Source organism: Ictidomys tridecemlineatus, chromosome 6, assembly GCF_052094955.1.
Source record: "Ictidomys tridecemlineatus isolate mIctTri1 chromosome 6, mIctTri1.hap1, whole genome shotgun sequence".
NCBI lineage: Eukaryota > Metazoa > Chordata > Mammalia > Rodentia > Sciuridae > Ictidomys > Ictidomys tridecemlineatus.
In genome coordinates, this window is record NC_135482.1 from 50,528,787 (window position 1) to 50,543,559 (window position 14,773).

The following is a 14,773-nucleotide window of genomic DNA, read 5'->3' on the forward strand; positions in this document are numbered from 1 at the left end:
CTCGGAGCTCTCCCTTCTTATGATTCCTTCCCTCCAACATTTTAAATTCGTTCTGTTCTCACATCTTAAAACCTCACCTCCCAAAAAACACCAAAACCCAAAAATTTACCACGAAGAAATTTATTTTGATCCTGTGTCTTTCAAATATTTCTCATTATTTCTCTTCTTTACAGATGATACTATCTAGATGATACTATCCACAATTTCTTGCTCAGGCTTTTCTGACTACTCAACCAATACTGTTCTGCTTAGATTGTTCTAGTCAAGGTCTTCAATGGCCTTTGTGGCTACAATCATGGAACATGCCTCAGTCCTTGTCAAACTGACCATTCTTCCTTGCCACAATTTCTTGGCTGATCTTCCCAGATGCTTCACGCTCCTGGGTTTCTTCCTACTTCTTTGGTTGCCCCTTCTCTGTCACTTTGTAAAATACTTTTCTTCTTCTTAACCCTTTAATTCATGGTTCCTCTGAGAGCTTTTCTTATTCTTCCCTTCTCACCCCATAGGTTCTCCCTGGTTACCTCGAGTACTTCCAAGACTTAATTGATAGCCACATATTAAAGATTCCCAACTCTCGAGGTTTGATCCCTCCTGAAGTTTTTAGTCTTCTTATGGGAATTTTACCTCATTAGGCACAGGCACATCCCAAACTACCATATTAGTTTCTCTATCATCACTTTCCATCATAGTCTCTGTGCCCCAAACCTCCTCCTCCCAGGTATATTCTACCATCCTGACAGCTACAAAATCCTAGATGTCTCCTTTGCTACCTCTTCTTCCTTTCTCCTCTCTCACTCCAGCCAATCAATTACTAGGCTCTACAGATTCTGTCTCCAGCACACTGCTCAAAATCTGGATGTACTTCTATCTCTACTGCCACACCCAGTGGGAAATGTCCTCTCTACCATCTGGATTCATCTGAACAGCTTCAAAATTAGTATCTAAAGACTGTAATCGTATCACTTTTCAATGCACTCTGTATACTCCAAGAACATTAAAAGTTGATCATCTCACCACCACATTTACCTGTGAATGCTTTCCTACTACTCTTAGGATAGATTCAAACTGTGCAACGTGATCTTTAATCTCTGTTCCTTCTTACTTCTCCAGTTATGTCTCTTGCCGTGTTCTCTCTCATTCTTTCAATCACTCATGAGAACATCCCATTTCCTCTTAAAATCTGTGTTCTCTAATGCATCTGGTTCTTCACACATGTTGTTTCACTCTGGGACAGTTTTCAACTCCTTTGTTTCTCTGGCCACATCCAGCTAACTCTTAATAAAATCTATTGAACTTTCAATTTCCTGACCCCCAAGTCCTAAGTACCAAGGGACTTTTCTCTACCATATATGTGAACAGTTAACATACTGCTCAGAAACTAAGATTTTAATTTAATGTCTGAGACGAAGAAAGCTATAATAAGTATTTATTAACAAATGAATAAATAAACTATAGCATATTTTACAGGAATTAGGATTCTTCTGTTTTATTCATACTCATCACTATAAATATGTACCTAATGCAAGGTATTGTCATAAGAACCAATTAGGAGGTAGAGCTTGACTTTGAGAGATAGTTCCTGATTAGTTTTTATGCAGAAAGGGTCTTCAAATATCTCAGTGAATTGATGAAAAAGGATCTGAATAATCCTAAGAGAAACTTGCAGTTAGGAAAGTTATGTGAGAGTCTGTGCCAAGCAAACCATACTGTGAGTTGGACAGTGCCTACGGATGCTCAAAGCCAACTACAGTGTTCCTGACCAGTGTTCCAGGGCTACCACTCCATACAAAAACAGAGAGGATATTTCAGTGATGGATCTCATCAATCCTTCTAGCTGACCCTTGTCTCCGAAGGTGGATTACTGCTAGGGCCACCAATACTGCATCTTGCTGAATTGTCCGGAAGTTTCTGTTATGTGTATGTCACTCATCTCTGGTAAAACTAATATAGATGGAAATATTTACTTACTAGTTATTCATTAAAGAAGTAGTTATGTGCCAACTATGCGCCAGTCATTGTTTCAGTAAACAACATAAGTTCCTTCCCTCAGGAACTTATGTTGAAACTGAGAGGTAACAGAAAGTGAGCAAATAATTAAGTAAATATATAATTAAGTAAAATACATATAAAGGAATAAGTGATATTGGGAAAAATAAAGCTGTGGAAGGAGGGGGTAGACTTCACGCTGAGTGAGGTGGGAAACTTTAGAGAGTTTCAGCTTAGGAGTCAAGAGAGCTTCTTGAAGTTGAAAGGATCTTCCTTTTTTTTTTTTTTAATTGTATCTCATTAATCATTCCACAGATAATTTGAGAGTTAAGGCAGTTTGAGCCCAAATACAAGCTCCTGTCTTATTCAGAAGTCCCTCATTTCATCTCTTCTCATTTAAATCATCCTAATACTGGAAATTCAAAATCTAGTTTTCAACTTGTCCTGGAAAATAGGCCAATTCTTCATTAATAAAAGGCATTTGGGAATGATTTACTTACTGGATATAGTTTTTCCATTTCTTTACACTAAACACTGCAGACCCAATTTTTTTCTTTAAGCCTTTAGTTTATAATAGGTAATTGTTTTATTGTGTATCTTATTATATAATCTGTTTATATACAAAAATCAAAAGTTACAGACAAGCAAACAGAAGAAAATTAAAGCAGAGATCTGTTTAAAATAATTTGAACTTCTGGTCTTTTTTTTGTTTTTGTTTTTTTTTGTTGTTAAAAATAAGTTTCCAGGTGCCTTTTAAACAACTATTCTCAATGTAATTATGAGCTCAACTATTAACTTTAGAGCATTGGTACAAATGTATCATAATGTAAGACAAAATGATCAATCTCACTGACATGAAATTTATTATTGTTTTAACAAATTTTTAAGGAGTCACATATACCATCTGCTTCATGTCCTGCTTATAAGTGTTTGATAAAGCTTCTGAACAGATTGTCAATATTTTTTTATAGCAACTTATCTGCTAAATTTGTAGCCAGGCCAATCATGCATGTCCTATTGTTACTAAGTAATAGAGGCAAGAATACAAATACTAGAACAGCAGCATCAACCATTGCTACTCATTGAACACTTACTATGGGCCTGACAATCTCATATGAATTTATAAAAACACATTAAAAATGTTTTCTGAAATAAATCACAAAATTATAACATTACAAGAATAAAAGTTTGGTTTTAATTTATTTCTAGAAAAACAAGCTAGCCATATGGTGATAAAACTCAAGAGAACAAGTTAGTGGTGTTAGCTTGAGCTATTCTTACTTATTTATCCAGGTCCTATCAATAATTAAGCTGTCCCCTGAGGCTACCAGAGTACCATTTAATTCTTCTGCTACAGTGCACTAAAATGCTTTGAAAAAGTTCCTCTTGTTATATTATTTACCACTGTTGCATAAGCATACTGAATCACATGTGGTTGTTCTCTCTAATAAAATAGTCCATTTATTTTTCAGGGAATATATTACTAGTTGGTAAATCACAGCCATGACCATCATTACTCTGAAAAGGTAAAAGCAAAGAATTGCTTTTAAGACATGAAATGCTAAGGCCACACTTTGATCCAACCATTCTACCCCCAGGAATGTAGCATAAGAAAAATATCACTGATGTGTGAAACATTTTAAATGTCCATTAATAAGGAAATAACATGGGGCCATGCAGAGAATAGAACACTATGCAGGCATGAAGTATCCTGTTCTAAAAAATTATTTCCGGACATGAGAAAGGTTAATGAGACTTTACATGGAAAGGCAGATTTCCAAGCTATATGAAATGATCTCAATTTTGTAAAATACATATATATGTTTTTATATTATCCATGTATATGTGTATACATAGAAACATTTAAAAAAAACAGACCAAAATATTAATAGTTTATAGTACTAAAATGGGTAATTATCATTCTTTTTCTGTTTCTTAGTGTTTTCTAAATTTTTTCTATACTGAATATATATTTTTATATTCTACAATGAATATATATTTTACATTAAAAAAGAAACTTTCTATGCACATACAGATGGATAATTTTCAATGTTTTAAACTTTATGTACTTTTTTTCTCAATACAAGGTCAGAGTCTTAGAGATCCGTAGTAGAATAGTATCTTTTATTAACTTCAACTAAAGTATCTGTTTATACATTAACTTATTTAAATGGTCTATTTGAAAGAAGAACTTTATCCCTGTAAAATATCTTGCTTTTTTCATATTGAGGTATTTAAATAGAATATGGCTGACTTTAATAAAAATAAAAACTGATTATGAATTTCACTAGTTATCTCTCTTTCTTTTCAAGTTAATCCACAGAATCATCAATACCAAAAGTGGGTTAATTTAATTCCTATGAATCTAAATGTGCTAATCTATACATTTATACCAGAGGAGGGTAATTCTCAGTGGCTTGGGGCCAGTATCTGCTGCTTTGAGACCCTGTCTATAATGAAGATGACAGACAGATTTTTCTGTCTTATCCTAGGAATAGCTTTGTTCATGATTTTCATAAGAAATAAACAGGGCCCAAGAACCCTAGTGTCCTATTTCTCAGAAGCTGCTGACCCTACACATTGAGTGACATCTCCAATTATGACCAAAGAAATGCTAACGAAGTCCATAATAACTATGAATTATCTAAAATAGGGGCAAAGAGAAGAATATATACTAGCCAGCCTGGCTCTGCAAATCACATCCCCAAGCATTTTATTTCTTTATCCTTAAAATATGGATTAAATAATACCTGTTTATTGGACAGCTATGAGGATGTGTAAGCTAATATGAGAAAAAGTCAGACCTTGGCACACAGCTCAGTATCAGCAAGTGGTGCTTACAGATGCTGCTGTTGTTGGAAGATTTAAAAAAACAAAAACAAACTATAGTTGTACATGTAATTTATGCAAAACAGGTAAAAGTACATCAATAATTTGAGAATCGTTCATGGAAAATGAAAACCTTCAAGATAATTTAAAACACAGGGATAAATCTGACATATTCAAATGGCACAATTGTATGGTGTTCCCTCTAAACCACATACCTCTATTAACATTCTTAAAATTGGTAAGTAATATCTAGTGACAAAGTGTTTAAATAGAATGGTTACTGTGATCTGGCTGTAGCCTTCCCTGCAACTGTGACTGCTGACATTAATTACATTTTTATGTGTAGCATATGAATTGCACATTTTCTGGCTCTAGCACCAAACCAGATGTAGAACATTCTCTTTCAGTATGAGTAATGGAAAGAAGAATCAGTATCTGGTGACTCGGGGAGGCAGGGCTGGTGAACAGGATTGATGGGCACATCATCAGCCCTTGTTCTTTGGGGAAAGAGTGGGGTTTAATAATGAAACAAACCCTTATGTATAAGAAGCCCTGGAATTCTGACCTGTATGTAAAATGATAAAGCAGGGTTTAAGAGAGTAAAGGCAGAGTCATCTCCTACCCATATCTGATTATCCATATCTGAATGAGGATCTGGAATTGAGTAACACATTTTGTTGAATATATGAAGCAATCAATGTAGACTCAAAGGTAGGATTGTCAATGTGGAAAGGCTATAGGGGATCTGAAAGGCAAGGATTGCTGACCAACTCAGGCATTCATTTGGCAAATCACTAACTATTGAAATTTGAGGACAAAAAGTTTAATTCAGCTATAAGCAAAGATGTTATGTACTTCATAACAAGTGATAGATGATGATCTGAAAGTGTACATCACAAAGCTGCCTCATACAGTCTCCTTAGAATGAGAACACATTTTTAAATGTGAGATTAATGGATAATCTCAAATTGCATAATTATTACAGGTATCTGGAATTAATTATTACAATATCAATGATAATAAAGATACTAGTTACTTAGGACTTATTAAGTCTAGACACTGGGCTAAGTTGCTTTCCATGTATGACTCATGAATCCTCCATACTACTACCAGGGAATAGCTTTTTATACCTACTCTACAGATGTGGAAACTGAGGCTTATGAGGTTTACAAATACTCTCAAGTTCACATAACTACTAATGGTGGCAAAGTCAAGATTTACACCCCAAATATCTGATTTCAGAGTATAAAAGATGAATCACTGTTATTCTGACCAACACACTTTAAAGGTCTAAGTCTAAAATAATCAAACATTTGATTGATTTTTGCTTTTTAAAATGCTTCCCTTTTTCAACCTGTTGAAAACTTTCTGTCAAGCTAGGGCAACTATGTCTGTAATCAGATCTGATGTGATTAAGACTTAAATCTTGGGGCTGGGGATGTGGCTCAAGTGATAGCGCGCTCGCCTGGCATGTGGGAAGCCTGGGTTCGATCCTCAGCACCATATACAAATAAAGATGTTGTGTCCGCTTAAAAAAAAAAAAACTAACTAAATAAGTAAATAAATATTAAAAAAAATATTTAAATCTTTAAGCTGTTTCCTGCCACTATGTATGCAATTAGGTATTTTTACAAGTGTCTTCTTGATAATTACATGCATTTGGACACAAGAATATCACTGGAATTAACCTGGTCCAAACTTCTTATTTGACAGAATAGTCTGAGAAAAAGAATTCTATGTTATTGACTAAACTGAGTAAGATGTAGCTGTTTAACAGGTCAAAACTCTGAAGAACACAGCATGTATTTAAATCTCCAAATAGACATGGGAATAGTTTTGGAAAAAAAGTGTCAGAATCCTCTCCCAAGAAAACAAGCCTTATGTCCCCAAGGACTACATAGGGGTTGTAAAAATCACATCAGACCAACTCTGATGATTTCTTCCCATTTTCAAAGAAAATAGTACTCTAATCTAGAACCATAACAATGGAAGATGTGTTTTATAAAGGAAAATTGGGGATTAAAAAAGAATAAGCAGACAATACTAGTGTTACTTTCTAATATAAAGGAACATGAAATTCTTTTGGACTTGAACAATGTAGATTTTGGCTTTCTTTGCATTCAGATGACAAATGTGTTCTAGGTTAATTAGTCTTTCTCCTTAATAACCTCTGGCTTTCTTTTTGCTTCTGCCTCTTGTTCTTCCAACAAGATGGAAAAGTGAGATGTGCAGTCTGCTTGTTGACGTGAGGAAGGTAGAGATTGGCATCTGTAATTGTAATGAGCATTGCTTTTTTCAGCTGGTCATCAATGGATACGTGAGAGAGGCTGTGCAGGAGAAATGAAACAGTTGCTCTCTCCACTAAATGATAAAGTGATCAGGAATCCACTGTAAATTCTTTGAGTCTCAGAAAATCTGGACATGAGAATGCTAGATAGCAAAAAAACAGACATGTCTGACTGTCTGTCTCCTTCTGTAATTACTGTGCATTACCTGGATCCCTCTTCAAGAGCCAGGAATTCATTCCCCTCCCCACCCCCAACTTCTGGGAATACTGATTCTGAAACTCACAGCTGATCCCTCTCTGGGAATTTGTCTTTGGGGAGTTACCCTCTACCAAAGGGAGCTAGCCTAAGATAGTGTATCCCTTCCCAAGAGCAGTTCAAATCCAATGCCTCCAAAACAAAGGCTGGCTATGAGACAACTCCAAAGGCTATCCTGCCCCCGAGCTCTATAGGTTCAGCTTCTTCCTCTGTCCAGGCTTGCCTTTTCCATCCCTTCAAGAGTAGAGAACATTCTCTTCAACCTTGTGAATTATCTCTCAAGAGTTCAAAGCAAGTAAGCAGAAGAGAGGGAATTCAAGTCCAAATCCATTTGACTCTCATTCTCAGATTCTACCAACGTTACCAATCTCTTGACTTTGACTCTCGAATTCTTACATCTTAGCAAGACCCACACAATCCCTCCTCATTTGACCATCTTTTCTAGTCTCATAACCCATCACTCACTCCCATACAACCCCTGGCCCAATCATATCAAACTTCCCCAGAACATATGCTGTCACTTCCCCTAGGAGAGCTCTTTGTCCTTGTCTGCTTGATGAATGCTTGCTTCTCCTAGAAGCCTCACTTCAAGTGTTCCCTCTTGCATGAAGCATTTCCTTGATCCCTTGGTAAGGCTGAGATCCCTAGCCTTAGGCTCCCACAGTGGGTTGTGCATCTCTGGAGTGTGGTAATCCTTAATTATTATAATGAACTTCTAACAGGCAGGGACGTGTCTTTTAACTCTGGTTGACCAGGCATTTAAAAAATGTTTTGTTAAATGGATAAATGAACTCTATTGAGGAGCTGGTCCTTTAGGCCCTGCCAGTGCCTTCAAGACTAGAAAGCATCTTTTAATGTCGTTCATCCTTGAAGATGAGGACTGTTTTTCTCCATCTCTGTGTCCTTTCTGACGCCTAACATCCCAATCTCCTGCTCATGGGAGAGACTCACAAACACCTGCTGAACCAAAGGGGGTCTCAGCAGAAAGGGCCAATGAACAAGAAAATTACTTCACTTTTCCAGCTCAGTTTGAACTCCTTTTTATAATCGCCATTACCTAAGATACTAGGATATTTCTCTTCCTATTCTCTTCTTAATTAATATACTCCTCAGTTCCAATTTTTAAAAATTCTCCTTTGTTTGAAACATTTTTTTCCCCATTAAATAGAGCACATGATAACTTAAGGCTTGCTAAATTCCATTTCTAGGTCAGAAATCAAGTCTAATGTGGATACAACAGACAAGACTAAGAAGATTTCCATCTGGCCTGCTTAAACACTACGTCTTTGTTTTAAAGGGCCCCTTTGAAGCATAAATATATCATTAATCTACAGAGTGGTTCCCCCTGCCCCATTTTCTTTCTGAAACTCATAATTACTTACTGAAGAGTAAATACAGGTATAAATATTGACACTAAATACTATTAATACAAAGCTGAGAGGGATGGGGAGGCTCTTGTCCTACAAATATAAAAAGCCAAGGACCAGTCTTACTGGGCAAGAAGCTGCAGTCTCTGTACAGGAAATGGTCCAGTTTTGTTATTGTTGTCAACAAAAATGTCCAAACAACAAAAAAATTGCCAAGAGTTGGCTGAGGCTAGCACCAATGACAAAGAGCCTTCAAGTCTGTTTTCTTTCTTCTTCTTTTTTTAATGGATTTGGGAAAGAGGAAGTTCTCTGGCGAGCAAGGAACTGAATTTTCTGTGCCCTGTGGAATTTTTTTCTCATTGCTTTCTCACAGCCCCTGCTGCTGGTATGGTGGGAGTAAGAAAAAATTGTGATAACATTTTTCCAAGAGAGCAGCACATGGGGTAATCTTGTTCTTCACAAGTCTGATCATGTGTGAGCCTAAGACAGAATCAGAGGTTTTTCTTTTCTCATCTTATTTTTCTTAAGCTCAGACAGTTCCTAAAGACAGAAGTGTAATTTGCAAGTACATCTTTTTCTTTTTTTTTTTATTGGTTGTTCAAAACATTACAAAGCTCTTGACATATCATATTTCATACATTAGATTCAAGTGGGTTATGAACTCCCATTTTTACCCCAAATACAGATTGCAGAATCACATCGGTTACAATCCACATTTTTACATAATGCCCTATTAGTAACTGTTGTATTCTGCTACCTTTCCTATCCTCTACCATCCCCCCTCCCCTCCCCTCCCATCTTCTCTCTCTACCCCATCTACTGTAATTCATTTCTCTCCTTGTTTATTTTCCCATTCCCCTCACAACCTCTTATATGTAATTTTGTATAACAATGAGGGTCTGCAAGTACATCTTTTTCAAAATTGTGTTCACGTTGTTCAGGTCATAGATCCAGTAATTTACTGAATATAACTATATTTAGTATCTAATACCATATATACCATACATGCATTATACATATGTATGTATGTATATATATACACACACACATACACATATAAACTATGTCTCCTCAAGGTTCACTTTTTATTCTGTGTCTTTAAAATATTCACTCCTTTAATTTTTTCCAGACACTGTTCTCACTCCTGGTTTGAGACAAGGCAGTTATCAGAAAGCATGCTGCAGGAGGATTTACTAGGAGTACCTTTTTAAACATCCTGGTGGAATCCTCACTTATCTGCATGAACCGCATAATCACATTGTTCAGATAGATGTCACTCAAGGTTGCGTGGTCTTTGCTTTCTCTCCTTACTTGGTTCAGGAGCAAATACCAGCAGTTCACTGGAGACAATAGGTTTTGGTCTTTCCTGAGAGGTGAAGAAAGACAGAGTTACTATCAGTTTCAGAGTTGCCCCAACCAGTTGAGTGATGTCACTCTGGCAAACTAAGGAGACACAAAAGATCAGGACTCTGCTCTGAGTGTTTCTTAGACCAGGACACTCAGCCCACTGAACAGTCTTTCAGCCTGCACACAGCATAGAGCCAGCAATTAATCTGCCAGGCGTGGGAGGAAAACCTTGACCATGAACTGCACTCCTGACCAGGTCTGCAGGACCCCAACATACACAGTGCTCAGGCAGCCCTTCAGCTTTAAATACACCATTGAAGAAGGCGATTTATATTTACATAAAAATCTATTGACTACTATGCCTTAGATAGAGTGTGGTTTGCCACAGCACAAAGTCTGCTTTGAATGTTCCGTCTGCTCTTGGAAAAGAAATTTGGTTAGTTACTCTTTCCACAGAACATAAACTTGAAGGTTATTTATTAATCCCCTGATATATAACCTTTAGCCTCCCAAACAGGGTTCCCGGGGAAATCAGAGCTCTTTGGCACTGTCTTGAAGCTCATGAACAGAACCAAGAAGTTTGCTAGCTCATGACTTCATACAAGTCCTATTGAAACCCATTAAACTTTTTCAAATTTGTAACTGCTTCTTGTTTTATTCTGGATAATAAATCCAAAAGTGACAATAAACCACTCAGGAGATGTTTTCAGAAATTTCAAAGAAAAACTCCAAACAAAAACATAAACAACTGGGATGGTACTGCTTAAAATAAAAAGGTAAAGCACAATTTTTGCTTTTCTATTTTTCACTTTAAAAACTAACTGTAAAATGGCAACGTGGGCACAGAGTGTTTATCCTAACTTGGGGATACACGTGCCATTTAATTGGATGTGTTATTTTATTATTCATGATCATTTATGACCCTAAACATTAATAAAGTTGGGAAAAAATGATTATGCCAGGTGTTTGTGTCACTAAGTCTCTCAGGCTCTGGATTTAATACTGCATCAAGTCTAAACCCTCACCAGAAGAAAAAGCAGAAATAGGCTTGGGAAAGAGATGAATCAGGCACTTGTCAGGTCTTGGCACTGGCACCTCAAGAGAAGCCCCTCCCTCTCCCTGTGGCACACTGATAATTATGACCTCCACCTGGGAAACTCCCATTTATTCTCAAAGCCATCAGGGAAGGAACAGTGGCTCTATGGCAGGTAACTGGAGCCATTCTACCCAGCCACATAAGTCAATGTTACCTTCTTTACATCAACAGTATGTGTATCATTTATTTGAAAGTACTTCATAAATTCACTGAGGATGTTTCAAACTTTTTTTTGTATCTTCAGTGTTCTGCCCCATTGTGAGCATTAAATTAGTATTATTCAGAATAACACATTATTGTTGCCATATTATTACTATTAGTAATAACAGGGAAGTACTGGGGAATGATATCATCCTGTATCCATGTTCTAATATACCACAAAGAATCATATATATATTTATTTTATCATATATATATATATTTTTTTTTCCATGCATTAATTCAAATAATAATGCTGCGGGGCACAGTGGCACATGCCTGTAATCCCTGTGGCTCAGGAGGCTGAGGTAGGAGGGCTGCAAGTTCAAAGCTAGCCTCAGCTATTTAGCGAGGCCCTAAGCAACTTAGCAAGATCTGTCTCAAAATAAAATATAATAAGGGCTGGGGATGTGGCCCAGTGATTAAGTGCCCCTGGATTCAGTACCTGCTAACAAATAATGATAATAATAATGACAATAACAACAGCAACAGAAGGGAGATCAGTAAGTAGAGTAAGCCAATTGGGGGAGGGAGAAGGAAGGTAGTGGGGAATGAGATTGATCAAATTATGTAATGTGCATGCACAAATATGGCATACTGAATCCCAATATTATGTATAATTTTAATGCACTAATAAAAAATAATAAGAATGGAAGGTATCATTTACTAAGTGAGAAGCAGTATACAGGTCAAGATCACAGACTCTAGAGCAATGCTCTCTAGGTACTTATTCCATCTACCATTTACTAGCAAAGTAGTTTGGGGCAAATGATTTCAACCTCTCTGTGCTTCGATTAATTTTGTAGAATGGGTAAAATAATAATATCATCTCATAAGATTATTATTCGGATACCTGAGTTAATATATGCTTTTAAATGCTTATAATAATGCCTTAGGCACATAGTTAGTGCTATATAAAGTTAGCTATGATTATCTAGGGCTGCTCTAAAGAGTTGACATTAATTCCACTTAATCCTTACCACTACCATTTAAGGCAGAGATTCTTTGTATCCTTTCTGTCAATGAGAGAATTGAAGCTTAGCAAGGCACTGTGATTTGATAAAGACCAAAGCTAGTGTCAAAGTGAGCCTTTGTGTTCAGGGAGGCCAATCCAAGCCTTGGTCTTTTCTATTATGCAGTGGAAACTTCAGGACAAGGATTGTTCCGCACAATAAACATCCCCAAACTGAATAAGAGCAGACTCTAGAGTCCAGCTTCAATGAAGGATAATATTTCTGTGCTAAAGATAACAGCATTTTTTTTTTTTGCAAAGGGAAAAAGAAATGCTGCATGCACATCCCATGTCAGCTATCAACCATATCAAGGACTTTGTTATGTTTCTCACTTAATGGTCATAAAATCTCATTTTACATATTAGGAAAGCAAGCCTCAGAAAGGGTATGTCACTTAAGCAAAGCTGCCCAGTGGAGCCATTATTCAAACCCAGGTCTGACTCACAATTTAATAAAGCCTGTCTTTGAGTTTTTCTTAATTGTAGTTTAACCTTTCCACAGATTAATTATCTATTTCATTTTTTGTCTCATATTCAAAAATAAACTGGATCAAGTCAAAGAAAATTTTTAGCTGCTTATCTTTTGAAGAAAATTATCAAATAAAACCTGGAGAAACAAAAGAGTGGCATCAGATTCACGAAGGGCCAGACTATGGAGCATGAGCCCATCCATATTTTCAGTTCATAATCAATTACTAAATACAAAAACACAAAAAAAGACACTCAGATGTATTTGTTGAATGATGAGTGGGCAGCCTAATTTGCAATTGCTTTTAAAAAGGAACAGTTACTATCCATGTGAATATCGTACTGGCTCTAGTCTCCTCTTTGTGGCCTCAGTGTCTGCCAGTGCATTAGACATTTGGTCACCCTGGGAATCATCATGAAGATTTATTTCTATGCTGGACCCAAACTAGAGGCTAAACTCATCCATAAAAGAAGAAAGAAGAGTGAAAAAGAAAGAACAAAAAAAGATATTCCTTATCCAGAATAGAAAGCTATTTGCTTCTGCAAACGTACCCCACCCTACTTTTTATGAAGGATCTCAGGACAGGGAGGGGTATACAATGGCACTGCAAACCCAATGGGGAAGAAAAAGGCCTGGCGCCCAGCAGCCCAGCCTGAGCAGACAGCTCTCCTCCCCCTGTGCAGGGGGGCAGATGGTTCATCCCCAGGTGAGATTAAAGGGTGGTACCCTGCCACTTAGGTCTTCCCTTTCCTCTTCCTTTTTCAGGCCCTAAAAATTTCCCTTGCTTTCCCATGGGGACAGCTGTACAATGAAAACGATGCCGATTATATTTTAACCAGCATTCCCAGCAGTTTTGTGGCAGAAGTGTTTTCCAGATTATCTGGCCCACTGTATTTCCAGAAATGAACGTCTATGTTGCCTTTTTACTATCTCCCGGACAAGGTCCATTTATCTCTGCCCATGGGGTGCCTGGCTCTTGCCCTTACAGTGAGAGGCCCCTTGTGTTCCTTCTCCCTCTGTCTTCTTCTAGTCCATTATTCTACCTTTGGTCTTTGTCATCATTTTAAAATGCAGGTGAGGGCGGGTCCCACTTTTACTTAAAACTCTCCAAAGGCTTCTCATGACCTCAGGATAAAATCAAAACTTCCCAGGAAGATGCTAAGACTTCCACAGTCGGCCCCAGTGTATGCCGGTCGCCACTCTGTTCACCCCTCACTCCTCCTTCTGCTGTGGTCCCTCACCCATGAAGCTCCCCTGGCCTGCAGTCCTCCTCAGCTCCCTTTTACTGGCCAACTGGTCCTTCAGGTCTCCACTGCGATATGGCTTCTTCCAGGACCTTCCCCCACCTCCACCATAGAGTGGATCTCAGCCCACCTGTCTATGGTGTCCTGTGCTTCCCCTGCTGGAGCACTCGTACCCTCTACTGGAGCTGTGGGCCTTCTGTCTCCAGGATTTCAATTATAAAGTAAAATTCATTAATAGAATAACCTGCATGTGTTTGTTAAATTAATGCTAAGGTTTAGTTATGTTCACTCACACATTTTGCTAAAAGCTTTTTTTTTTTTTTTTTTTTTGTACTAGGGATTGACTTAACTATCCGGTTACATCCCCAGCCGTTATTATTTTTTATTTTTAGTTAGGGTTTTGTTGAGTTGCTGAAGCTGGCTGTGAACTTGTGATCCTCCTGCCTCAGCCTCCTGAGCTGTTGGGATTACAGTTGTCAGCTACCTCGACTGCGAAACTCTTGTTTAAATCGGTTTCAACTGCAATGATCACAAACATGTTGGGTGAGGTAGGGTGGGGAGTGCTAAACAAACACTTATTGCTTCATTTCATATAAAATCATTACAGAAATCTTAAGGTCTTTGCTTGAAAAGCAGTTATTTCAAATTTGCCCTTTCAAATATCTACCTGTGACTGATTTTA

The 14,773-nt window shown here is 37.4% G+C and overlaps 1 protein-coding gene across 6 annotated transcripts in view; it reads right to left on the reverse strand.

Annotated features, from left to right (window-relative positions):
* Positions 1-14,773, reverse strand: part of Srgap1 (SLIT-ROBO Rho GTPase activating protein 1) — a 279,415-nt gene that overhangs the window by 137,427 nt on the left and 127,215 nt on the right. For all 6 annotated transcript variants that reach the window (XR_013440538.1, XM_005328689.4, XM_005328688.5 and 3 more), the window contains one exon: positions 9,929-10,091. Coding sequence is in view for 5 of the 6 variants with exons in the window: in XM_005328689.4 (XP_005328746.1) it covers positions 9,929-10,091 (163 nt within the window). In the remaining variant the exon portion in view is untranslated. The remainder of the gene's footprint in view (positions 1-9,928; positions 10,092-14,773) is intronic.